This window comes from Chamaea fasciata, unplaced genomic scaffold, assembly GCF_029207755.1.
Source record: "Chamaea fasciata isolate MVZ Bird 193981 ecotype frontalis unplaced genomic scaffold, bChaFas1.0.hap1 SCAF_5, whole genome shotgun sequence".
In the NCBI taxonomy this organism is placed as follows: Eukaryota; Metazoa; Chordata; class Aves; order Passeriformes; family Sylviidae; genus Chamaea; species Chamaea fasciata.
The window spans coordinates 3,137,415-3,163,339 of record NW_027094090.1 but is presented as its reverse complement, the minus strand read 5'-3'; the positions used below and the strand labels follow the sequence as shown (position 1 = coordinate 3,163,339).

The 25,925-nt window shown below is 50.9% G+C and overlaps 1 protein-coding gene across 3 annotated transcripts in view; it reads right to left on the bottom strand.

The window, feature by feature from the left end:
• The window catches only part of PODXL (podocalyxin like), a 44,504-nt gene that overhangs the window by 5,774 nt on the left and 12,805 nt on the right, over nt 1-25,925 (bottom strand). For 2 of the 3 annotated variants that reach the window (XM_066182661.1, XM_066182662.1), the window contains exons 2-7: nt 9,903-10,736; nt 7,651-7,790; nt 7,089-7,154; nt 1,509-1,665; nt 628-689; nt 371-535 (exon numbers count right to left, since the gene is read on the bottom strand). In XM_066182661.1, the coding sequence (XP_066038758.1) occupies nt 371-535; nt 628-689; nt 1,509-1,665; nt 7,089-7,154; nt 7,651-7,790; nt 9,903-10,736 (1,424 nt within the window). Of the gene's footprint in view, nt 1-370; nt 536-627; nt 690-1,508; nt 1,666-7,088; nt 7,155-7,650; nt 7,791-9,902; nt 10,737-14,646; nt 15,553-25,925 lie in introns of those variants that run through there. The other variant, XM_066182663.1, reaches the window with a different exon arrangement.

Sequence of the window (25,925 nt, the reverse complement as noted above, 5' to 3'; positions counted from 1 at the left end):
AATCCTGCTGCTGCTGCTCTGAAATTTGGCCCTGGCCCAGCTCTTGCAAGGGCTGGGCTGAGCCCTGCGGTGTCAATGCACCTGCTGACAGCCCTGCACACAGCCTGGGGCTCCCTGGCACCCAACCCAAACTCCACTACTTGTAAAAGTATTTCAAGAAATTTTTTGAGGGGTACATCTTGTTTTTGGAATGGGGTTTTGGATTGAGAAAGCCTTTCTTGGCAGAATTATGACCCAGAGTGGTACCCAGTGGGCAAGCCAGGATGTCTCCACTGACAGAGACAGCAGCACTGATGGTCCTCATCTCCTGGAGATGCCTCTGGGATGGAAAAGGTCTTGGGATACCTGTCCCACCCTTCTGCCACCTTACCTGGTCCTTCTTTTGGGAGAAGCGCTGGTGGCAGCCGTAGATGGCGGCGATGAGCAGCAGGGACCCGGCCAGGGTGATGATGGTGATGATCAGGGGCATGCTGAACTCGTCATTGATGGTCATATCCTCCACCATTTTGCCAGAGGTGATGTTGACGATGCCCAGCTGCCACAGAAGGGACAGGTCAGGCTCCTGTGCCACCCACCACGGGGGGACATCCATGGGGGCAGCTGTGCCATGACCAGAGACCCACTTACCTCCTCTAACTTGTCATTCTTCTCCTGCAGCTCCTTGAGGACTTCTTCAGAGTCCAGGGGATCTGGGGGAAGGAAAAGGTTTCAGTCAGCACACGGTGTGGAGAGGGGACAGGTTGTGCCACCATCCCCTGGTCAGAGGGGTGACCCCCTTTCTGGAGGAGGTGGATGAAGATGGGTGAGGATGAAGCCAACCCTTGTAGGTGCCTCACAGCCAGACAAGGAGCCAGGATCTCTTCTGGAAGAGGGACAGCCTCAGAGTCCCCAGGTCCCACCATCCATCTCCAGTGGTTGATTTACAAGAGAGCCAAATGAGGGGCTGTACCTGGCTCCTCAAGGATTAGCCCCCAGTGCCTGGGTGCCTTCCCTGAGATTGGATGTGGAGTCTGGATCACCCACTCAGCCCCTGCTCTGGTGATGAGTAAGAGCAGGATGGAGCTCAGGCCTTCCTCCCCCTCATGCTAGGGCAGCAGGATGTCTCCATCTCCCAGGCACCCTGATCCTAAAGCAACATTTGAGCACCCCCAGGCTGAGCTGGGTATCCCAGCAGGGCTGTGACGTGGGCATGAAGCTCCCCTCTGTGGTCTTTGGGGAAGGATTTGAACTGTGCACCCAGTTTTAACCACCTGGGAGGAATTCTTCCTCCTGGAGACTGGTCAATGCCTTGACTCAACATGGCAGAGGGATCTGGTGCATATTCCTTGGGGTGCAAAGCTCATTTCTGGGATCACTGTACCTCTCCCAAACCGCTGGGAGGGGGCAGCCGCAGGAACAGAGCCCTTTGGCCAAGCTCTAGTAGACCTGAGGACTCTGCCAAGCCTCCAGCTCCAGGGTCCCCAGTGCCACCCTGTCCCAGTGCAGCAGGAGGGTGGGCTCATACTCACGGTGCAGGACCACCCAGACGGCCCAGTCTTGGGAATGGGGCTGGCAGGCCATCACTGTCACCGTGCACCGGTCCCTGCTGGCATTAAACACGTGCTGGGCTGTGGAGCAGAAGCTCTCAAAGAAGGAGTTGTTGTTGCTGGCAGTCCTCCACTCATCCTGTGGAGACAGCGAGGGTCAGCACTGCTACCCCACCCAGGAACATCCCACCACATCTCCAGGGGTACAGGATGCCCCATCCTTATAGAATGTCCCCTTTAGGACCGGCCACTCCATGCCGTGGTCTGGTTGAAAAGGTGATGTTGGGTCATAGTTTGGACTCAGTGATCTCAGAGGTCTTTTCCAACCAAATGGGTTCTGTGATCTTCCCTCATCCCTGTGCACTGCCTGGCTGCTGCCGGGCCCTCCCAGGGAACAGGAAAAGTTTAAAAGTAGTTTCTTTACAAGAAGCCGAGCTCTTGGCTGCCGTTCCTCACCGGGGCCCTGCACCAGCCTTATCTGTGAGGCACAGCTTTCGGTGTTCCAGAAATAGCAGGTCCCTGAGGGAAGCGGGGCGGGGGTGCTGGCGAGGCCAGGGGGCCGCAGCGGGAGCAGGGCAGGGCTGTGCAGCCCCACAGTTCCCCCACAGGCATCTCCTGCCTTTCTACCCTCTGTCCGCACCAACACAGGTCCCTGTCCTGCCTAAAACTTCCCCACAGCTCTGGAGGGAAGAGCAAGAGAGTGTCTTGTTTTTGGATAAAGTCACAGAACGAATCACAGAGTGGTTTGGGTTATAAGGACCCAAAACATCACCCAGTTCCACTCCCTGCCACGGGCAGGGATAACTTCTGTAGACCAGATTGCTCTATGCCCCATCCAACCTGTCCTTCAACACTTCCAGAGATGGGAAAGCCACAGCTTCTCTGGGCAAACGAAACCATCCCTGGAGAGATGGGAGAGGGGTGGATGGAGCCCATGCTCCCTCTGTGGTGTTCCTGAGGTTTTTTGCCCAATGCTTTGTAGCATTTGGGAGCTCACTAAGGTAGAGGGGATCACCCTCCTGCCTGCACAGATCCTGATGTGTGGATGTGGCACTTGGGGACATGGGTTAGTGGTGGATTTGGCAGTGCTGGGTTAATGGTTGAACATGATGATCTTAGCAGACTTTTCCAACCTAAATCATTCCATGATCCTGTACACTGACCTGGCTCTCACAGGTCCTATATGAGAGGTGCTGTATATACAGCTCCTGTGTGCACAAGTCTGTGTGCAGGTGATCCTGTGTGTAAAAGTCCTTAATCCCTGCTGAAATGAGGTGGGAAAGGCTCTGCTCCTTCCTGATCCATCACCCCAAACCTTCCCATCCCAACCCCACTCGTGGCTGGCAGCACCCCGCTTGCTGCACCACGGGGATGGGAGCTGCCCGGCTCAGGGGACGCACCTAATCTCACCCCATCTTATCTAAATATTTGGGAAGCAGCAGTGGAGACAGGATGCGCTTGCCGGGGCGGAAGGCTAGCCCCGGATACAGTGCGAGGGCGAGCTCAGCATCGTGGGGCCCTGGCTGTCCCTGGGAACAGTCGCTGTCCCTCGCCTGTCCTTTCGCTTTGCACCGGGAGAAATTCCGCGGGGCCCCTCTGTGGGGTTGTGCCATCCCTGGGAAAAGAGATGGGTGGGAAATCTGCCCCAGCCCGAGGGCAGCATTCCCGGGAAAGCTGGTTCCCAGCAGGGCAGGGAGGAGGGGGCTGTAGCTCGGTGGTTTTATCACGTCTGGACGCTGGGTTGTGCTCCTACCCTTGGAATGTCCTGTGATTTACCAGTCCCTGTCTGCGCAGCACTTTCTGCTTGGCAGAGGAAGGGAAAGCCTCTGCTGCCTCCCTGCATCCTCCTTCCCCTGATTTTGCCGCAGCTCTGCTTTCCCCCAGCCCTCAATAACCTGCTTCTTCCCCTACCACCCCATGGGGGGAGGGGGGGGACCCCTTTTTTGTGGGTGTGGAGGAATGCGAGGCTGAAACGTCGCTGAGACAACTTCAGTGGCAGCCGGTGAGCAGTGCCCAAAGCCCTTCAGAGGCTGAACTGGGGGGATTGTCCCTTTCCAGGGCTGGAGAGGGGCAGGGTGAGGCCGGCAGGGATGCCCTGGCAGCTCCCCCTCCGCCGCCGGAGCCACTCGCATTCCTTGGCCGGAGTTGAGAGGCGCTGCCGAGCAGCTCGGATCCGGTTCCCACACTGGCGGGGACCTAAAACCAACATCCCCGAATGAGGTAACAGCACTTGAGTCAACAAACCAGCCCCGCCAGCTGCGCGGGGTGAGGGGGCACCACGACCCTGCTCGGTGAGGGAGTCCCTCTGCCTGCTGCAGGGACTGTCCTGTGCACCCAGAGCAGTGGGTGTCACACAGGAATTCCAGTGGGTTCAAGTGGTCCTGCTATGGGTTTTGTGGTCCTGCTGTGGGTTTTGCATCCCTCACTGCTGCTCCCCAGCATCCACTGACTCAGCTCCTTGGGCACATCTGTGTCCAGGCGGGGGTCACGATAGAGGAGGAACCCCTGGAAGATAGACATGGGGTTGTGTGGCTGAACCACAGCACAGGCTACACCAACCACCTCTGTCATCATCACTTCTCACTTCACGTAACTCATTTTGGGGTTGGGATGAGGAGCAGAGAGTCCATCCATCCATCCATCCATCCATCCATCCATCCATCCATCCATCCATCCATCCATCCCTTCCAAGGCAGGAGAAACCCAACTGAAAATACACTTGTGAGCCAGACCTGGGAAGAAGTCACCCTATAGAATGTGAGGTATTGAGCTAATAAGCCTTGTTAAAAAACTCATTAAGATCTTGCTGTAACCAAAGGAATGAGAAGGAGAAGGTGGGGAAACATGGACCAAACTGTTCAGCATCGGTTCAAAGCATCACCTCAAGAGTAAGGATACAGGGAACCAACCGGCCTGTGAAACATCCTTTTTTGGCTTTTTAAAAAGGATTTATAGTTTGAGTTCCTTGTTGCCTGGAGAATCTGAGGTGTGGTGGGGTGAAAGGTCTGCAATTCCTGGATTCAGTCCCAACTGTTTTCTGGGGTTCCCCCCATCACTGGTGCTGCCCCACCAGCCCAGCTATGAGTGGAGTGGGTAGCTCTGCAGTGTCCTGTCCCCTGCCCTGTGTGATCCAGACATGTCCCCCACTATTGGTCCCCCCACACTGCCCTGGCTTCTTGCTGGACCTGAATTTTTAGTACAACGCCACCCTGACTCTGGCTTGTTCTCGGGGCAGGATTGGAGCTGTTTCTGGAACACTTCTCCTCACAGCACACACTTTCCTGTTTTCCCACGGCTTGTGAAACGCAAAGGATTTTTTCACTTTGCTGTCAGGATTTGGCTACAGACGTGTTTACCAGGCCTACAAAGCAGGGAAACCAGATAGTGCCATTTCTCCGTTATCTGCTCGGCCTGGGAGGCACAAAATGGGCTGCAATTTTCAGGAATACGACGAGTGGAAAGCTAAGGGTGAGCAGGGGTGGGGAGGCGCTCTGGCAGCCAAGGAGGGCGATGGGATGGGAGGATGCAGCCCTTGGGAGGATGCACCCTTGCAGCCCTGCAGCCTTTCTGTGGCTGTTTGGGGCGTAATTGGCATTTTGTGCTAACAATGCTCTGGCTGGTTATTGCACCCAGAGGAATCAAAGGGAAGCAGGGTGGGAGACTCCCTGGCTCACCAGCTCCAATGCTCCATGGCCCTGGGGCAGGCCATGATGCCAAGATGTGGTGTCTGCCCATCCCTCAGCTCACTGGTGTTTCCCAGCATCACCATCCCTGCTTCCAAAATCCTCCCAGTACAACTCCATGGGAAGGACAGCAGCTCTGGAACATCAGTGTGCCCAGAAGGAAGAGGGAAACTTTAAACACCAGCACGGTCCTAAGTCCTTTTCGGCTCCAAAATTGGATTTTGTCAATCTGATTGAATATTTTTATATATTCATTACAAAATTTGATGAGAAGCTTTTCCAGCATGAACCTGCAGCCGTGTCCAGGCATTACTTGGGGAAAGGGATGGTCTCAGGACAGACCATCCTGCTGGGGCTTCATGGAAATCAGGCCCATCCCTTGGAATCATCTTCAGTATTCAGAGCAGCATCACTAAGGACATCACCACTACTGCAGGTGTGTGGGCAAGGAGCATTTACACCCAGCAGCAGCCAAAGTAGGAAGGTGACAACAGACAGCAGGCAGGGGCTTTCCCTCCTCCAGGAGCACAGTGGATGATGCTGGGAGGTCCAAACCCTTTCCAGGGCTGCCAGGCAGGGTCATCACCCAGGCACAGTGAATTTCGAGGGCTGCTGTGGTCAGTAGTTGCATTCACAATGTGTCTGAAGGGGTTTTGTGAACACAGTGTGGCTTCACTTGGACAGTCCCTTCCAACTAGGCTGATTCTGTGATTCATTTGAGACAGGGAATGACAGGACAAAGGGGAACAGGTTTAAATTAAAAGAGCAGAGATTTAGGTTAGATATTAGGAAGAAATCCTTTACTGTGAGGATGGTGTGACACTGGAGCAGGTTGTCCAGAGAAGGTGAGGCAGCCCCATCCCTGGAAGTGTCCAAGACCAGGATGGACAGAGCTTGGAGCAATCTGGTCTAGTGGAAGGTGTCCCTGCCCATGGCACAGGCTGTGAGAAGGCCCCTGAAGTGCCAATTTCCCACTGCTTACACTGCCAGAAACCAGAGCATTATCATGCCAAAACCCACCCCTGAGCCCTACCCACAGTCACTCTCTCAGGACCTCACCAGCCATTTACTGGTGTCTCCTCCTCTTTATCACCAACAAAAAACTTCTTCCTAGTTGGAACTTATCACTACAGTGCATCTTCCCTATTGCAGGAAGCTCACAGTTTCCACCAGAACCATTCTGAAGGTGGATATCCCTCAGGAACACCAGCAGGCAGTGCCCACCCACCAGAAAGGGTCTTGGTGTGTGGTCCTGGGTTGGGCTTGCCTGCCCCCAGCCTTGCCAACACATTTTACTGCTCCCTGATCTTGTAGAGGGTCTGAAACAAGTGAAATGGAAGTTTTTTTCCTCTCACTTTAGGGTTCTGTGAGAGCATTGAGGAGCACAGTGAGTCCCAAACTCCAGGCTCCTCTGCTTCCCAGTTTCCCTGCAGTTGGATGCCACCCTACCCCAGTGTGAGGTACAAGATCTCACAAGCGCACAATAACTGGTGGAGGAACACCTCATTTTTTCTCTTGGGTTTTGGGACAAAATTCCAGCCCCTCAGTTTAGGCAAGAAGCCTTCTTGCTAGCATAGGGAAAGATTTACCCTTTAAAATTTTCCATTTGTCTTTCTGTAAGACCTGGGTGGGCTCAGCTGGTCCTTCTACATGGAGAAGACAACACTGGTCTCTTCTCCTCCTGCCACGTGCCCCAGTGTCACCAGCAGTGGTGACATTGCTGAACATAGGTTTGCATTCACCATTTTACATTGGTTGCAACTTTGATGAAATTGCCTCATTTCCGAGCATTTTCTCACATGCTCAGAGCACCACAGGTTAAAATCTGAACCTCCAACAGCTGCTAATTCTCCCTGGAAGTCAAAAAGGTGGTACTTACACAGGTTCTGGGCTCTTTCAGCCGAATGGTGGGCCTGGTATGTTGCATCTGGTCTTCACAGATGAGCTGGAAAAGCAGAAGAAAAGCAGCTCTCAGTGCTGGACAAAGGCAGGAAGGATGGTTGGTCACCAATCCAACAGCCCATCATTTGTTTCCTGGGGAAAAGAGCCTGATCCCGCTCCTGGCTGCACCCTCCTGGGGAGTTGTAGGGAGCCACAAGGTCCCCCCTGAGCCTCCTTTTCTCCAGCCTGAGCCCTCCCACCTCCCTCAGCTGCTCCTGGTGCTCCAGACTCTTCCCCTGGACACACTCCCTTTCACCTCCATCCTCATCCTTTTTCTCTGGAAAGCTCCAGGAGAAAGGGATGGGAGTAAATCACCTCGAAAGGTTCTTTCCAGCCCAGAGTTCTGTGATTCTACAAGCTGGAATTACTTTGCTGGCAAATCTCTCTCTCTCTCTCTGACACAGAAACAGCAAGAAGAGCCACAGACTCCTCGTGCGCGTGGGATGGCAGCTCAATTAACACCACTGAGAGGCGCCCACCCTCCCCTTTGGTGCCATTACCTTGTTTGGGTAAGAAATGTTGGGTTGCTGGTGGCCAGAACCGCAGCTCTCTGTCTGGTCTGGTGGCTGGGCACTGTCAGGGCTCTGGGAGGCACTGGTGGGTTTGCCTGATGCAGATCCAATGTCGTGGGTCCTCTGGTCTGGCTCCCCAATATGCACCAAAAAACAAGCAGACAGACACTGACACAGTATAGAGGACACAGCTGGCACTAATCTGTTAGGGATCATCTCAAAGTCAGTTTTCATCTCCAGCCCTGCCTTGAAGCTCATTGTGTCAAAGGCTGGAGAGGCTTTAGATTGCTCCTTTAATTTTATAAATTTTTTAAATTAGCTTCGAAATGGAAAGAATCTGATTACTGATTTTATTTTCTGCTGCTGAAAACTTGTCAGAGTGTTCTGGAGAGAGGGAACCAAAGGCCATTGCATGGCTGTGTGTGGGTAGCTGGGTAATCACTTAGAAGTATGGGGTGACCTTACTTTCACTTTATCTGGGGTGTCTTCCATGGAGATTTTCTCAACAGACACAGACCTGGCTACCCAGGATCTGCCACCCCCCTCTGCTGGGAGGGGATGTAATGCCATAACCTCTGCTGGCTGCACCTCCATGGAAAAATTCCAGGGTGACATGCTTGGAAGTAGTGCCTGGTTCTACAGGAGACAGCCTGGGGTGTCCTGCCTGCTATTCCAGAAGGGCACAAGTCCCAAATCTACCAGCCCCATTCAGGTGTCTCTGATACCTGAGGTCACCTGCAGGACTTGGTTAAGTTCTGTCACATCTTAGAATTGTTTGTGCAGTGGGAGCACAGCCTTGCTCCTGCCTCCCCAGAACCCTTTGAAGACATGGATCTTCATCCCTGGCTTCCTAATTGATCCTTAAGTGGTGACAAAGAGATTTAAAATGCCACAGGATGTTCACAGCCTGTTTGCTCTCGGGACTCCTGCCTCTTCCACAGAAAAGATGAGGGATATTTCCCTCCCAGACACATTCTGAAGGCTCCAGGAGAGAATTAATTCCAAAGCCATCTGTTTCTCATGCTTTCTGCCAGCTATTTATTAAATATAAAGGGTTTTTTAGACCTCTTCAGGCTTAATGCTTGAGGCCCAATTTGAATTAACATAATTTTATATATCACCCTTCAGTGGAGAACAGCCCTGTGGAGCAGGAGGGAAAAGAAAGGAAAGAGAAACATCCTTCATGAAAATATCCATTTCACCTCATTCCTGCCCACACATGAAAACATGACTTGGGGGAAGCCAGTGAAGATGGCCTTGCAATAAAACCTTGGCCCATTTAGTGATGCCAACAGCTGGGAGGCCAAGGGGGATGGAGATGTTTTTTGAGTGGCTTCTGTATTCCAGGTAACTGGAAACTGGGTCAAGAAGAGCATCTTCCAGGGGAAGATAATGAAGGGCTCCATTGTGATCACAGCTTTTATTCAGAGCCAGATGTGAGCTGAACCCACAATCCCAGCCAAGTCTGGAAGGCTCCATGGAGCCCTCACAGTCCCACAGGGTGATGACCTCCCTGTAAATGGTACCAGACAAAAATGCCAGTTTGGGAGGCTGAACTATTCCTCACCAGGACACCTAGCAGCTAACACGCCTATAAAACTCCAGAGGTCAGAGAAAACACCTTAATGGTGTTCAGCAAGGTCCTGAACATCACGTGGGCACTCCTAATGTTGCTTAGACAGCAGTCAGCAGCCCAAGGCCTCCCGAACGTCCTACCAAAGTCAGACTCCTCAGGGGCTGTAAACTCAGAGTTTAGCCACAAAATCTCCTTAGTCATCTAAAGCTCATTTTCTGTGCATGCCCAGACAGCCTTCCCTAAGCTGTCAGCTGCACCAGGGATCCTCCACAGGCAGCATTCCTAGGGCTGTCACACTGCTTCCCCAGCTCTCCCCCATCAGTTCCCAACCCATCACTGCTGCTGTCCTTCGCCGTCACTGAAGATCGAGCCACTGCAGCTGATGGTGCTTCAGGCACCCTTTGGTCCCTCCAAAAGCCAATTCCTGCGCTTTGCCTGTTGATTCCTTCCTTGAATTTCACTATCTGCATCGACTCGACCTCCACCAAGGACAACAGGGACCTAAATATGCGCTTGTCACACAGACACCTGCGCTGGAAAGTCCTAAAATGAGACAAAGTGGCGACAGCCCATAACGGCAGGAGGTGTTTAGGGTAGCCAGAGGAGGAGAAAACACAAAAAGGCCTCCCCAGCACAGGAAACCAAGGTTCCTGTCTTCTGTTACCTTCCCCAGCAGCTGTTGTGGTGGCTTCCTTTGGGACCGTGTCTTTGCTGCCAGGTTGTGACATCGGAGTGGTGGCGAGGGACGGGGATCCGATGAGAGTGGTAGCAGCAGTGCCAGTGCTCCCAGAACTGGCGGAAGGGGTTGGTGCCTGGGCTGAAGAACTGGAAGAAGGAGGCTGCTTGGTGGCACGTGGGGAAGAAGAGACAACACACTCCTTGGAGCTTTCGGGAGGGTCAGTCCTCGCCACTGTGGTGCTCACAGTGGTTTTAGGCAAATGACCCGAAGGCTGGTTTCCCTGAGGCTGTGTGGTGGGGGAGGATGTGCCAGCAACCCCTGTAGCTCCTGGAGGACTGGTTGCTTGAGTGATGATGAGTTTTCCAGCAGTAGTGGTCCTCGAGCTTCCTGAAGTGGCTATGGCAATACTGGACTGCTGGGAAGTGGTGAAGCTTGCTGCAGGGGTTGTGATGCTTTGTGTGGAGCTGTCCTGCCTAGACACATGGGATGGGACAGCGGTGGTAGTTGATGCTGACCCCAGTGTTGTGGGGGTGTTCCCTGTCACTGTGGTGGGTGACTTGGCCATGGGGGACGATGACGGTGCCGGGTGGTTTGTGGGGATGGTGGTTTGAGCAGTGGATGCTTCCACAGGGTGCTGAGGGGTTTGGTTCTCAGTCATGGTGGTGGTGGCGGTGGTTAGGGTTGGGGCAGGTGCTGGTGCAGAGGTGGTTGGTCTCTCTGTGGTGCCTGCAGTGATGGTCATTCTGGTGGGTCCTGTCGTTGCAGTGGTCGCGGTTTTCCCTTGGTCTGCAGAATCTGCATCATCCTGAGACCTGACACCTGGGGAAAAGCAAAAAATGCCAAGGTAAACTCTGAACTAAGGAAACTGCCCTTGGTTCCCCCTCAGAACATGTATTTGTGGAAGTAAACACTGGCGTAAACCACGAGTCATTGGCTCAGGGCTTGCCTCTTGCTCTCCAAAGTCATATCAAATTCCATGTTCTGGTATCACTGAGTCCAGCAGGAAGCAGAGCAGAGGAGGACAAGAGGAACCTCCAAACGTAGTCAAACTCACAGGACTTCAGAGGGAGAGCAGGAGGACAAGACCTGCTGGGTCTCAGGATGCAGGTCTCCTTCAGATGGGAAGTCCACCAGCTTCCATACAAAGCCCTGCAAGTGGTTCCCAAAATAAAGCAGATCCTTGTAAGAGGACAGCCAAGGGATGCACTGACAGCAATTGTCCATCCCTGTTATGAGGGTCTCCCACATCCCTGAAGGGATAAGGTGACACAGAATCACAGAATCATTAGGTAGGAAAAGACCTCCGAGATCATTAAGCCCAAACAATTACCTCACAATGATCGCACATCACATGTAAAGAGGTCTGTGTTTGGTTTCTGAAGAATAGTTTAAACTTTCAAATGATGAAGCTGTTCCTCAGTGGGGGATGCAGCTGAAGGACAACTCTCCTCACAAGAGAGAACTCTCCCAGAGCAGAGAGCTCTGCAACGTGCTGCAATGCCAAAAGAGGTATTTTCACTGCTAAACCAGTATAAAAACCTGGGTCTGTTCTTCTGTTTGTAATCACTGCAGGAGCTCCATCAATGGCCACAGAGAATTTCCCCACGTGGTGACCACCAGTTCTGGGCTCTTGCTCAAATTTACCCCTGAAAAGTTTGACCAATTTTTCACCTTTCAGGAAAAATGGGCTGAGCCACTTTATTCACAGATCCCTCTGGAGTCAAGGCTATGATCTGATTTGGGGAGAAGGTTCTTCCATTTGGGGACTGTGCAGTAAAACTGCTATAATTTCCCCTCCCCCCCCCCCCCCCCATGAAGAACTCATATATTATTTCCAACCCTCCAAAACAAGAGCCACACTTCCAAGGATTCATTTTTTAGCCTAATGCTGCTCTCCAGAGATCTGCTTTGTTCCTCCCTGCTGGCACATAGGCAAAATTTCTTCTCTTACAGAGCCTGGCTATTGATACTGATTGTGTATCCAAGATCTGATCAAGCTCAAGTTTCTGGCTTGAGAAGGACCTGGGGAGTGGGATTCGGGAGGCTGCAAGAACTTTGAGTTCCTGTGGGGACAGAGTGGGTTTGGAGGAGGCAGAGGAGCTACAGCTGGGCCTTGCATAGGCATCCAAACAGGGAATGGAATGGAATGGAATGGAATGGAATGGAATGGAATGGAATGGAATGGAAAGGAAAGGAAAGGAAAGGAAAGGAAAGGAAAGGAAAGGAAAGGAAAGGAAAGGAAAGGAAAGGAAAGGAAAGGAAAGGAAAGGAAAGGAAAGGAAAGGAAAGGAAAGGAAAGGAAAGGAAAGGAAAGGAAAGGAAAGGAAAGGAAAGGAAAGGAAAGGAAAGGAAAGGAAAGGAAAGGAATATAGAATATCTCAGTTGGAATGTACCTACACTGATCAGCTCACACAACTGCCTGGCCACCTCAGGGGAATCACAGTACCACAGACTCATTTGGTTTGGAAGGGACCTCAAAGATCATCTCATTCCAACCCCTCCTGCCACGGGCAGGGACAGCTTCCACTATCCCAGGGTGCTCCAAGCCCCATCCAACCTGGCCTTGAATGTTTCCAGGGATGGAACAACCACAGCTTCTCTGGGCAACCTATTCCAGGACCTCTCCACCCTCCCAGCCAAGAATTTCTTCCCAATATCCCATCTAACCCTGCTCTCTGTCACTGTAGGGCCAACACCCCTTGTCCTATCACCCCATGCCTTTGTGAAAGTTCAGATCTCCTCCCAAAACATGATTTCCCCACCAGCCACCAGGAGCAGCCACTCCTGGAAGCACAATCAAGATGTGAGTGTGACTGAAAGTAGCAGCGCAAATTATTTTAGGAAACATTCGGCTTGTGAGAAAACATTTCCATTACATCTGCAGGAAAAGGGCTTTTGTGGAGATAAGTCACGTTTCCTATGGGCTGACCACTGTCTGAGGGAGAAGAAGAGGTAAAGAAATAAAACACCGTCACAGGGTCCTGACAGATAAACCCAAGGTGCCAAAGATAGGAGGGAATTTTGACCTACCACCTCCTTAGTTGTGTTATCAATTTGTGTGGCTTGGATTGCCAGTGATGGTTGCACCAAGCTGGGGAGAGACCAGGCATCCAGTGAGCCACAGAACGGGTCTGTCCCATAAATAGGGTGTAAAAGTTTGATGGGGGGGTCTGACAACAAAAGAGGTACAAAAAAAAAAAATCCCCTAAAGGTAGAAACGTTACAAAAGAGACAGAAAGAAAGAAAGGGTTGGAAGGAAGGAAGGAGGAAATCCCCTGCTGCTCTCGTTTCCTCTTCATGCCCCGGCCTCACCTCACAGGGGCAGAATTAAAGGCTCCAAAGAGAGGTCAAAAAGACAGTTCAATTCAACTCAGTCCAAGAGATGGGGACAGGACCCTGCTTTGGCTCTAGGCCAGTCCTAGTGGCCAGCTGGGACCACCCTGTGATCCAAGGAACCGGCATCCCTGCCCCAGCACTTCCCTGGGGAGATACAGATGGGATTTTACCACTTTTAGCAAAAAAACTGAGGGCAAAAGCCCAAAGTAAGGGTTGTCCTGCTGATGGGGAGATCTGGTGAGATCCTCCAGGCTTGTCCTGGCTGGGGTGGTAGCAGGGTCTTTTTTGGGGCACATAGAGTGACACAGCCCCCCAAAAAATGGCTGGGAGAAGAATCAAGACTCAAGCTGGTACCCAAAAATCTCATTAGTGTTTCAAGTTTCTTTATCTCTACATCCACTCCTAGTGTTCCTCTTCAATGAGGTCAAGAGATGTTAAAAAATCCATTTATTCTTCCTCATCAAGCCAGGACCAGTGATTTAAGTGGGATTAAGCATCATGGGTTGGACCTACAACACACCAGTGGAGAGGAGCTGTGGCTACAGCTGGGTGAGATCCTGTCCCACAGAGCGACAAAATCCATCTCCATACCCCTCCTGCAGGTTTTTTGGGCACCTTTCTGTCAGCAAAATTTACCTTTTCTATCCTGCTGCATTAAATTAAACTGTTTTCTCACTGCTGCTGCACAAGGTGCTGCTACAATCACGGGGCTCAATACCTTCCTGCAGTTTTATTGCTCTGAGCTTAATGTTGTTTGTCCAGGGATTCTGTCTCACTGCAGCTTTGGGAAAAAAAACGCATTTCATTTAGAAAAATTGCATTTTTTTTTGGCATCTTGCAGGATCACCACCCACAGAAGACCTGGCTTAGGCAAACCCATTGCAAACTTAATTCCGAAGCAGAAACAACTACGAGCACCACAGTCCCAGGAGTCACTGTATTCCATCCACAAATACTGTATGTCTTTCAAATGCCAGAAAATGTTGGATTTCTTTTTTTTTTTTTTTTTTTTTTTAATCTCTTCCTCCCTCGCTGGCCACCTGTGCCAAATTTCAGTGGTGGACTCAGGGGTAATAACTGGTAACGAGCCCCTGTTTGCCTGGGCTGGTGGCCAGTATTGCCTGACAACTGTCCCCAACAGAAGAAATGAAAAGGATCAGGATGAAGGAGAAGAAAACCCCTGGCAAGAACAGCCAGAGAGGACAGGATTATGTTTGGGCCCCCTTCAGCATGAAAATCACCCACAAAAGATACAGTAAGTCCTTTTGCAGGGAACAAGTGATCCCTTCACGCCGTGAGCCCTGGAGATAAAAGGATTTAAGACATCTATGAGAGAGGAGGAGGAGGAGAAGGAGGATGGAGGAGAGATCCTCCAAGTTATCACTCCCCTTACCTGGAGGAGACCCTTCCCAAAACAAATTCCACTTGAATTTCAGCCAGAGTCCCTCACCCTGTTTTCCAGAAGGCAGTAAAAAAACCACCTGCCCCTGACCTTCCTGGCTGCATTTTGGCACGCCAAGGCCACTTTTTTCGATTACACTTTTCTGGACCGCCCCCAATTCCACATTTTAGGGAAGATGAGAGCAATTTAGCAGCAGCCGGGGGTATTTTGACAGCACTTGGCTGCAGTGAGTCTAAAGGTCGGTCTGCACTTGTCTTCTTGCATGTATCCCCCAGAAAATCCAAACCTCTGGTGCTGGGTGTGTGGTCGATCTGCGGGAGGAGGGTGCGAGCCCTCCGCGTATCCGCGGGCTCTGCGGCCAAACAGGAGGAAATGAGTCCACTGCAAAAACATGATTTCATGTCCGGATACGTGTATCCCATGACCGGGCCTGCGATACGGTGTGTCTGGGATGGGCACAGCCAGGAGGGGAGACAACTTTCCCTTATTGCTGATTACCCAGACGGGCTCGCTGGGCCCGTGTGGGAGGCTGGAAGTGTCCCTGTGGGTGCTGGTGGGTGAGGGTGGTCAGGGGATGGTGGGATGTGAAAAATCCCCCAAAATGTAAAAGGAAAGATGAGCTGCCTTGTGCCAGCACAGCTCCTCACAACAGCAGTTACGAACACGGCTCTGAGCTGCTGTGCACCACCTCTAACCCTCTAATTCCAGGCTCATGGAATCACAGAAAGGTTTGGGTTGAAGGGGACCTTAAAGGCCCTCTAGTCCAACCCTCTGCCTTGGGCAGGGACACCTTCCACTATTCCAGGGTGCTCCAACCCTTGGCCTTGAACACTTCCAGGGATGGAGCAGACGCAGCTTCTCTGAGGGCCTCACCACCCTCACAGGGAGAAATTTCCTACTAAGATCTAATCTAATTTCCAACAAATGTCTAATCTCAAGTTTGTCTCTTCCAGTTTAACCATGCCTTGGAGTGATGCTCTGGTTGTAACCTCAGTGCAGTGAGTACGTGGAGTTTTGCAGGCTGGGGAAGGCGCTCAGGGGAGAAGCTTTTTGGAAAGGTCAAGGCTTGGAGCGTGAAAAGAGAATCAAACAGGCTCAAAATGCAAAGTGAAAGGACATGTCCTGTCCCTCCTTCCACAGCCCACCCAAAGCCAGCAATTAATTCCCTCTCCACGCAGCTCCTCTGATTAATTCCCTGCCCAACAGCTTCCCACTTCCTATTTTGGTAACGCCTCCCCCTGTCTCGCCCCCCCGGTCCACCTTGTTGAAACAGCTCAGATATTGGCTGAAATTCTATTAATAGTGAGAAAAGGAAACTCAGAAGAATAACTGAGGAAATGGTGGGTGACACACCCCACGCCGGCAGGCTGAGCCCGGCTCGGAGCCTTACACCAGCCGGCTCCTGCTCCTCCCAAGGTGGGATGAGAAAGCTGAGCAGCCTGAGCAGCCCAGGGAAGGGGAAGGGATGTGAGCCAGGCCCTGAGGAAGTTCCTATTTTCCTCCCCTTTTTTTTGCAGCCTTTCCTGATTGAAACAGGGGCAGCGGGTTGAGTTCATCAAAGGCAAAGCAGGGGCTGAGGCTCCGGGGGCGGCCTTTCCTAGGGGACAGCGTTTGCCAAAGTGACTGAGGAAGCTCCTGGGCTTTTCTTTGCGTTGCAAGAAGCTCCTGGGAGCAAGGAGGGTTTTATCCAACCTCTGCAATGCAACCATGTCTGAGGTGCAGCAGAGCCCAGCCACCGCAGAGGACAGGAAATCTGTCACCTCCTTTTGAAACTGTGAGAGGGATCAGATTGGCAGAATATCACAGAGCAGTGTTATTTATCCTGGAATTAAGCAGGGCTACCGGAGCAAGTGGTTACTTCACAGGATTTTTCATTTTGCCTGTGCAGAGGCTCTTTCCCTTCCATCGTCTTAGGGATGGATGGGATCCAAACAGGGTCTTCCTGAGCTGCCTGTAGAGATTTTGGTGAGGGATGTGGTACAGGGATGGTTTACATATCACCCCGGCACTCTCCACGTCTTAAGATGCTTTCCTAATGTGTATCACCCAACCCCTTTGCTGCCAGCCTCACCCTCAGCTTTATGAAATGGCTTCACCCAGGCCAAAGATCAACTTGGCTTCCTGGGTTAGAGAATAGGGAAAGATCCAACAGCAGCTGCCAGCATTCACCTCTAATCCATCAGTCCAATCATCCAGTGCAGATATATCCTCTCCAAACCCCTGCCAGAATAAAAACTGCTGCAGAACAGTTTTGATGGAATTGCTCTGCAAAATGCTAAAGTTGAGACCTACTGGCTGGGTCTAATTAGTGCGCAAAAACACTTGGGGAGGGGCTGCATCAAAGAAGTGTGGGCAGCAGGTCAGGGGAGGGGATTCTTGGCTGTGAGGGGGATGAGGCCCTGGCACAGGTTGCCCAGAGAAGCTGTGGCTGCCCCTGGATCCCTGGAAGCATCCCAGACCAGGTTGGATGGGGCTTGAGGCAACCTGGGATAGTGGAAGCTGTCCCTGCCCATGGCAGAGGGGTTAGAATGAGATGATTTTTAAGGTCCTTTCTAAACCAAACCATTTTATAGTTCTAAGAAATAAGTATGCCTGGAGTCTAATTTAAAGCCACTGGGTTCATTGTCAGCAGGGAACCTCCTTTGCCCTGCTGTGAAAAGACCCTATTGAAAAAACCTCTTCAAATTGCTGCTGTTTAGATCGTGTGTGGAAGTGACAGTGAGATGGAGGCAATAATGCTGACATGTGCCCTCTTCTCTGCTGTCAAATTGAAGGAATCGGCAGCCACAGCCTCTGCCCTGAAAACCCCTCCCAATAAACCCTTACTGTCTGGATGTGGAGCAGGGCAGGAGGGGAAAATGGATTCAATTTTCCCTATTCAGAACTGGGAAAAAATTAAGTCTTCCCTATTTTTACCAAGTATAGGTAACCCTGAGGCCCAAAGAGCAGGACTTGAAGCAAACCTCACGTGAGCTTTGGCTGCTTCATCCTCTCTGCTAGATCTGCCTGGCTTTATTTTATTCACACAAAAGCCTTTAAACCACCTTTGTTTCAAGCAAGAAACCTACCCGCAGCCTGATACACTTTTCCTGCCAGGACTGCAACAAATGTCCCCAGAACCCAGGTTTTGATGAACCAGCATTTTCTGACGACAAACTTGCTTCATTAACAAATTCCCCATCAGCTCTTTCTGCAAGTGTTTGAGCCAGCTCAGCTCGTCGGCTGTTTCATTTGGAGGTACAACAAATATTAAAAATAATCATCCCAAGGCACACCTCCCCACACTCCTCTTTCCCTGCAGCCCTGACTAGTCTCCTCTTTCTTCTCTTGGTCTCTATAAACACCACATTTGGGAAGGCAGAAATGGGTTCATTTGCTGCACTAATTAATGACCAGACAGTGGATTGGAGGGAGCAGGAATATCTCAGTGTCCCTCACTCCCACCTTTCTCAAAAATTTTGTTGTTGAATTGTCCTTCATGCCATGCTTGGACCTCTCCTGAATTTCTCCTCAGAGTCTGGGGTTTGCCAGAAATTTGTGATCAGTGGCATTTTTCACTCAAAGCTGGTCCATCCCAGGTTGTTCTGCATCCCATGGCCAGCTCCAGCCAGAGGTGAGGAATGCCAGCAGTGGGAAGTTCAGCCTCTCTTATGGATAAACATAGGACATCCTATTTAGGATTGTGTCTCCACGACTCTTCTCATGGAAAATCTGTGGCTATCTAAAAAAAGTGAAGGGGAAAGACAAAAAAACCATCAGAAGGAGACAGGAAGACCACCGTGGAAAATGAGAGCTTCGAAATCCTTCACAGGAGGTTGTCAAGGAGTCAAACAAACACAAACACACGTGCCCACCTCTTATCCACGCAACCCACAGTCACTTTTCACCACTAAACCTGGAAATAACCCTCATTCCATCAGGGGAAAGAGGATATTTCCATGCCATCCACGATGGGATTTTTAAGGGACCTGATGCAGAATGAGCTGGGGTCTCTGCAGCCAGGAACACCTCGTTGTGTAGGAAACAGAATTGGAGCTGCTGGAGCGGAAATTGTGGAACATGAGCAAAAAATGCCTCCTGTCCCAGCCTGACCAGGGCCTCCAAAACTGAGCGTGGCCACGCTCCTGTCCTCTCCTGAATCCTTTATACCACTGGAGTGGAGCTATCCCACGACGGCCTTGCTGCTTTGGAGGAGGATTTGTGGCTATTGTCAAGGGGGAATCAATCACCGCTGGCTGAAGGACACAGTGTCTGGAACATTTAGCCCTGAGACCCCTCTATTTCTGCGAAAGTCACACAGGACTTCGGAAGAAACTCAAGGTTTACACCGAGTAATGGGGCCAGAAAATCTCTCTGGATCAAGATAAAGGGCAGGTGATTCTGTCCCAAAGCAGTGGTTGTGAGTCAACACAACACTGAAAACTGCAGGAAAGCTGTAAGAATACACAACTCTATTATACACTGAATATCTGGGGGTTTTCTTCAGTGTTGTAACTCTAAGATGATCTTTCAGGATTTTGTCTGTGAACATGAGCACTAAAAAAGACCTTTTTTTTTTTTTTTTAAGGAAAGGCAAATAAGTTAAAAGTCTGGATTTTTCTGAATTTGGACAGGAATCTCAGGTCCATGAGAAGAACCTAAAGACTGTGGCTGCCAGATTGGGAATTCCACCTTGACCACATGAGGATCCCACCAACTTTACCACTTCTCTCTGGGGTGGAAGAAGGGTTGGAGGGACTTCAGCGCCTCTCCTGAGTGTTGAGGGCTGGGCCACAAGTTGATTCCAGCACTAAGGAGCTGTGGAGCTGTCGGCAAGGTGGTGGGAAGGAGACCTTTGGAGAAGGCAACACTGGGAGCTGCTTGGCCAAAGCATCAGCTTTGCTCTTGAGGGCTGTACTGTCACATCCAGCAGCCCCTCCAGGGGACCTGACCTCCTTTTCCAGCCCTGCTGCTCACCAACGAGGGTGTCTGGGGACACAGATTTATTCATTAAGACAGAGAAAAAGTTCCTCCCTGTGCTTTTCACCCCAGAAAGATGAATCATCCCTTGCTGGCTTTTCCTGGAGGACTTCACCCCAGACAGCTTGGGAAGGAGTGAGGATGTGAGCCCGCGAGACAGGAACTGATCTTTATACAGCCTGATGGCTTGTCTACACAGGGGCACTCCGAAAAGATTAATCTAAAATTAAAAGGAGGTATGATTTCAGAGTGGATTAGTCAAAGTGCACGCAACCCACCAGGTGGCTACTCTTGTTCAGCTTTAAATCAGTTTTTACTTAATTTAGCCCAAATGAAGTAAGTTAAATCAAATCAAAGTCTCCCCAGCTCTTAAACCTGATGAGAGGAAGCTGATGCACTTTAGGAAAGTTAATTCAGGAGAAATTTGGTGATGGTCCCCACAAAACGAGCTCCTAAATGTTACACTGTCCAAACATCAGGGATGGGGCACACCTTCCTCCCCAGCTGAGGTTGGCCTTTCTTAATTCCTGGGCATGGAAAGCTTTGTTTGATGTCAGATTTGGTGTCACATCATAGAACCACAGATGAGTTTGGGTTGGAACAAATGTCTAAAACCTTGTCTAATGCCCCTGCAATGAGCAGGGGCATCTTCAACTAGACCAGGGTACTCGGAGTATCATCCAAGTTGGTCTTGAACATTTCCAGGGATGGGGCACCCACAGCTTCACTGGACAAAATGTGCCAGCATCTCAGCACCCTTATCATCAAAAATCTCTGCCTTGTATCTAATCTAAATCAAAACTTGTTTGGTTTAAAACCATCATTCCTCGTCCTTTTGCAACAGACCCTGTTAAAAAGTTTGAAAGGCCGCAGAAAGGGCACAATCAGGTCTTCTAGGAACTCTGTTTTTCCTCAGTTTTTGCCATGGGAAAAGGCAGGACCACAAGAAGGCAGTGGAGAGAGCACCCTACAAGTTGTCGGGTGGCATGGGGGGGATGAAATTCCTCGCCTTGCTCTCCTCTCCAGCTGGCTGGGTCCATATTTGGGTTCATGCTGAGCAAGGCAGGGTTGGAGCTTGCCCTGAGCTACTCATCCTGCCAGCTGAACCTCTGCCAGCTGGCGGGCACCAGGAAGGAGTTGTCACATCCAATGACACTCAAGTTGGGTGCCGTGCATCAGCGACGTGTCTAGACTTTATCCATGGGCGATGAGGGCCACAAGGCTCTCGTGGAGCAGAGCTCCTGTGGCTTGGCTGAGCAGCCAAAACTCCCCTCACTTTTTGTGCCACTCTAATTTTTGCAGTGAGGAAGAGGAAGGAAGGAAATATTCCCTTTCTTGTGGAGGCAGCTCTTCCTAAAGGAAAAGGATTAAGCCCAAGGAGAGACTACTGGCTTCTCTGGGACCTCACAGCCTGGCAAAGCCAGAGCACAGAGAGGCATTAAAGCTGGTATCGGCAGCAGGGATCTAATGCCCAAACCTGTGCCATCAAAACCGAGGATGCCATCCCCGGCTGGGGGCTGAAGGTGCAGGCCCAGCATGTGGGAGGCCCGAGCCACAGCCCTAAGGGGCAGAAAACTAGAGGAGAGACCCTAAACCCAAAAGAATGAGGAGACCTCTGCCTGGTGACAGGCTGCCCTGGTACAAGGGAGAAAATGGATTCGGGTGAGTGTGAGGTCAGTCTGTGCTGGCACACAGCACTGCTGTGGTACCACAACACGTTGTCCCCTGCTCCCTGCACCTCCCTTTCCTCTCCACCTCCCCCGAAGATTTACAGCAGGAATCGCCCTCAGGGAACAGCCTCAGCCTGCTGCTGTCACCACTGCTGGATGTGTGGTGAGGTTGCCAGTCCCCCGGGGCCGTGCTCGGGGCAGGGCTCGGACATTGCCTGGCTATCCCGAGGACTGAACGGACCCACGGAAAAGAGATGGTGGGGACACGATAAGGCCCAGAGCCTCACCCTCCTTTGTGCGCCCAGCACCTCTGATGAGTCACAAATCAGCCCAAATTTACTCCCTCCATCCAGCAAATTCGCATTTAACCTTTTTGGGGTCATGAGTCACGTTGTCTCCTCCAGCCCATCTCACACACCCCCCACCACCAGGCTGGGATGAGCCCAGAGAGGATGACCTGAAATATTTTGAACTGGATGATCTTTGTGGGTCCCTTCCAGCTGGGGATACTCTGTGATTCAGAGATCTTTGGTTTATTGACACTCTAAGGTGATGTGAGAGACACAAGTGACGCCAAGTGACAGAGAAGCCAACCTCCAAGAGGCACTGGTGACCCCCTCAAGCAACCCAGCCTCTCTAAGTAAAAATTTTGGGTGCTTCCTTCTTAAATATCACTCCCCAGTTCTGTCTGCTTTACTTCTCTTTCAAGCTATGCTGGAGACAGATTCCTCTGTGGGCACATCTGGGACACCTGCAAATCATCACTGACATAAAAACATCCACCTCACACCCCTCATCCTGTGATTTTTGCAGAAGATGGATAGCAGGATCCATCCCTCTACCACAATCAGTCCCCCATGACCTTGGCTAGCTGGGGTTACCGAGCCAGCAGCCCGGAGATTTCCTGTCAATGCCGTGAGGAGAGCTCCACATTTCCTTGGGATCCTTTGTGTGTCCGTGCTATTTTGGGTCCCACCTCTTTTTTATTTTTTTCCTCCCGTTCCACACCCACACCTCCCTCAGGGTGGGGTCTTCCCAGATAATTGGGAAGCTCTATATATACACACGTGCATGCATGAGCACCTACATATATTTATATAGCTGGGCCTGTGAGTGGAGCCTTTGGGCACGGACTGGACACACTGGACTTGGCAGGAGGCTCGGTGCTATTCTTTAGGTGGGGAGAGCCTCGGAAGGGAAGGACACAGCCAGCCCTCCCTCTTATTCAAAACTATTTAAAGACTGTCTGGCACTGAGTTTCTTTCCCACCAAAAGGCTCCACTGACGATCTGGCTTTACAGGCCCGTGTAATCTGATCAGCTTCTATTGTTGGCAAATTTGTAATTGTCTCATTATTTAACTCCCCTGAAACGGTCCATTTTACAGAAAAAGAAACCTATCTCATCTTTTTGTTTTGTTGTTTGTTTGTTTATTTTATTTTTCAGGAGCACTGGGACTCAGCTTCCATTTGAAGCACTTGCATTCTTTGATACTTCCTATTCCTCCCCTCCTTAAAATAATAAACAAGATCACAGAAATCACGTATTAGAGGCACAAACAGCATGAAACTACCTTTTCCAGTGTTGTCCCAGGGCATGACCCTCCAGCAGAGTATATTTGTTACCCAATGGCCTTTTAGGTGGAACTGGAAGCATCACAAGTAGAGAAAGTGTCCAAGGCCAGGTTGGATGTGATTTGAGCAACTTGGTCCAGAGGAAGGTATTCCTGCCTGTGGCAGGGGGGTAGAACGAGATGGTCTTTAAAGTCCCTTCCCACCCAAACCATTTTGCAATTCCATGCTCTAGGATTTACCCCCAGAGAGGAAGGATGCTCCTGTAAGCAGTGTGTGCTGGCTCACCTCCTTGCTCAGCCACAACTCTCTAAAACAACCCTCGTTACACTTGTCAGCCTCTCCCTGCCTCAGTTTCCCCATCCCTACCTGCAAGATTGGGCAGATTTTGGACAGAGGAGCAGACTTCATTTACAGGCTGATCCAGCACCTTTCTAACCGGGGCCCCAACCTTGGTGAGGTGCCAGAGCAATACAAATAATTACTAATAGTAAATCCCATGGGAGTCTATCACATTATGGTTCAACTTCCTCCCAAACAATTGCTCCTCTTCCTTGCTTTGTGTGTTCTTCAAAAGAAGCGGCTGCTGTGCTTTAGGGCTGGGACACCGGCCCTGGTAAACACACACCCAGCGTTCCTGCTCAGCTGGGCCTGGGCAGCACAGAAAGGAGATAAATCTGATTTGAGACAATCACACTACAGGCAGAGAAAACCCTGAGGGTTTGATAGAAACGGCAAGGTGGCTGCACTAAACAGCCTTTGTCCTGTGGAGTCCCTCGGGGCACATTTATTTGCTGGTTTTGAGATGATATTACTCAGAGTGGCAATGAGAGCAAGAAAAATCAAGAGCGGAGTGCCCACTGGTCTCAGGGCTCAAAACATCTTCATTCAGAGAGTGGTGAGGGTCCCGGCAGTGCAGGAGCACTCAGCTGAGGGAAGCAGGGATTTACTGTCGGCACATCTCTTGCCGGTGCTTGGACATGTCTCCTCTTTCCACCTGCACCACACCACCCAAAAAGTACGTAAAGGGAAAGATGGCCCAGAAATGGGTAGAAAAACGCCCTTGGCCTGCAGCCAGTGGATCAAATTGTCCTTGTAAGGCCTACAGTGTACGGAAGCACCCCAATGCCATCAGTTTAGGTGCAATATCAAACTCCTGCAGGAGCTGGGAACGCAAAATATCAAGTGTCCAACAAAAGGTGTGATGGTAACACAGAGAGGTTATTCCAAAGTGTCTTGAGTGGGCTTTGGGTGAGCTTTCTTGAGGTCCTTGGGGCCTCATTCAGTTTGCTCTGCAACACATGGTGGGATATCTCTGAGGAGGTTTTCCCATTGCCAGGACCAGGAATTGAGGCCTGCACAGCAAGTGGCAAAGTGGAGAAGAAAGAAAGGTCTTGCTTCTTAATCAGCCAACTGGCCTGACTTAATGCTGACAAAGAACAATGTCTATTTTGGTCATCCCTTCCAAGATGGAGCCTGCAAAAGCTTTAATTAGTCAATTAAAAGTGGCTTTGTCATAGGAGATGAGACACAACCGGGACCAGCCAGCTGGGTTCTTGGCTGCTGAATGACATTGTCTTTCCAGCCCAATGACCTCATTGTTAATGACTCAATAGGGGAACAATGTTGTCCACCCAGCAGCCCAGCAAGGAGTGAGATTCCTGCGTGGTTACAGCTGAGCAGAAGAGCATGGGAAGTTGTGGGATGTCACTGGGTTGGGGACACAACGCTTGGCACTCAGTAGGTTCCAATGGCGTGCTTGCATGCTGAGAAACTCCAGAAAAAAAAAAAAAAAGTAATATTTGGAAAAAAAAAAAAAAACCAGCACACAACAAGGGTCATACTCAGCTCCACAAAAACTCCCTGGACAGGTAGTGAGCTTGAGCACAAAGAGATTTGCTGGTCGGGGAGGAAAAACCTAAATGGTATCTAGAGGAAAGCAAAGCTTACAGAACCTACACCCAGGGTGGTCTGGATGGAACAGACCCTGTCCATGTCACCTGTTGAGCTCAGGGCTTTGCTGGCATCTCTCTGCCACCAAAACATCTCCCTGCCAACAAATCCTTCTCTCCAGGGCAGTGCCTGGAGGCTGTGCTGCAGGGAAGGCCATGGCAGGGCAAGGGAAGGGTGCAAAGGAAGCAGGAAGGAAGAAGGAGCTGCATCCCCTCCCTGCTGCTAATCATCCTCCTCTTTCTCCTGAGAGAGGCCATCAGGTCTGCAAATACCAGGCTGAGTTCCCACCTTGGAGGGGATCCACAGAGGTGAGTGGCAGCTCTGGGTACAGGAGGGAGCTGTGGGGCTGGGCTTGGTGATAATATCCCAATTCCTCTGCTCCTGGGGTGACAGACACCAGGTCCTGCTTTGGGAAACTCTGAGATGTCAGCCTGGGCATTTCCTTTAGGAAGCTGAGCTGGAATCATGGTGGGGTTGGAGATGGGAGGAGAGGGCAGGGACATGATGGGACCCACAGAAAGCCACCAGCAGAGCAGAGGAGAGAGAGAGAATACTGAACTGGGATTCAGTGGGTGCTACTGGTTGTAATCCTGGAGCTGGGCAGTGGAGATGCAGCCCCTGCTCTGGAGAAGGCTGCAGCTACATGAACATTCCTGGCATGTTTGCAAGTGATCCCTGGCCAAATCAAAGCAGGGCTTTGCTGCCAAAACTACCTGAAAACAGCATCCCTGATTACAGCTAGGCTGAAGAGACAGCTGAAAAATCCCCACACAAATTTCAAATGTTCATTTGGAGAAGCACAGTCAGCTGTGCAAATATACCCTCTCACTGCTCTGAGCCTCATCTCATCCTGACATCTCTGGAAATTATAATTGGATAAAATGCTGCTGGACACCACTTAGAAATCAAGCCCTGAGCCTGCTGACCATGGAGGCAAGAAAGAGCTGAGCCATCGAAAGCAAATGACAATTTCTAGCAATGCTCATTGATAATTCTCTCTAATTGATTGTTGTTTGCTTTGACTTCTTAGCAACAGATTGCTTTAAATAATTAATACCTTGCAAGCCTGTGCACTGCAGACACTACTCAGTGGTGCAGGCATGCTCCTACCCCTGGTG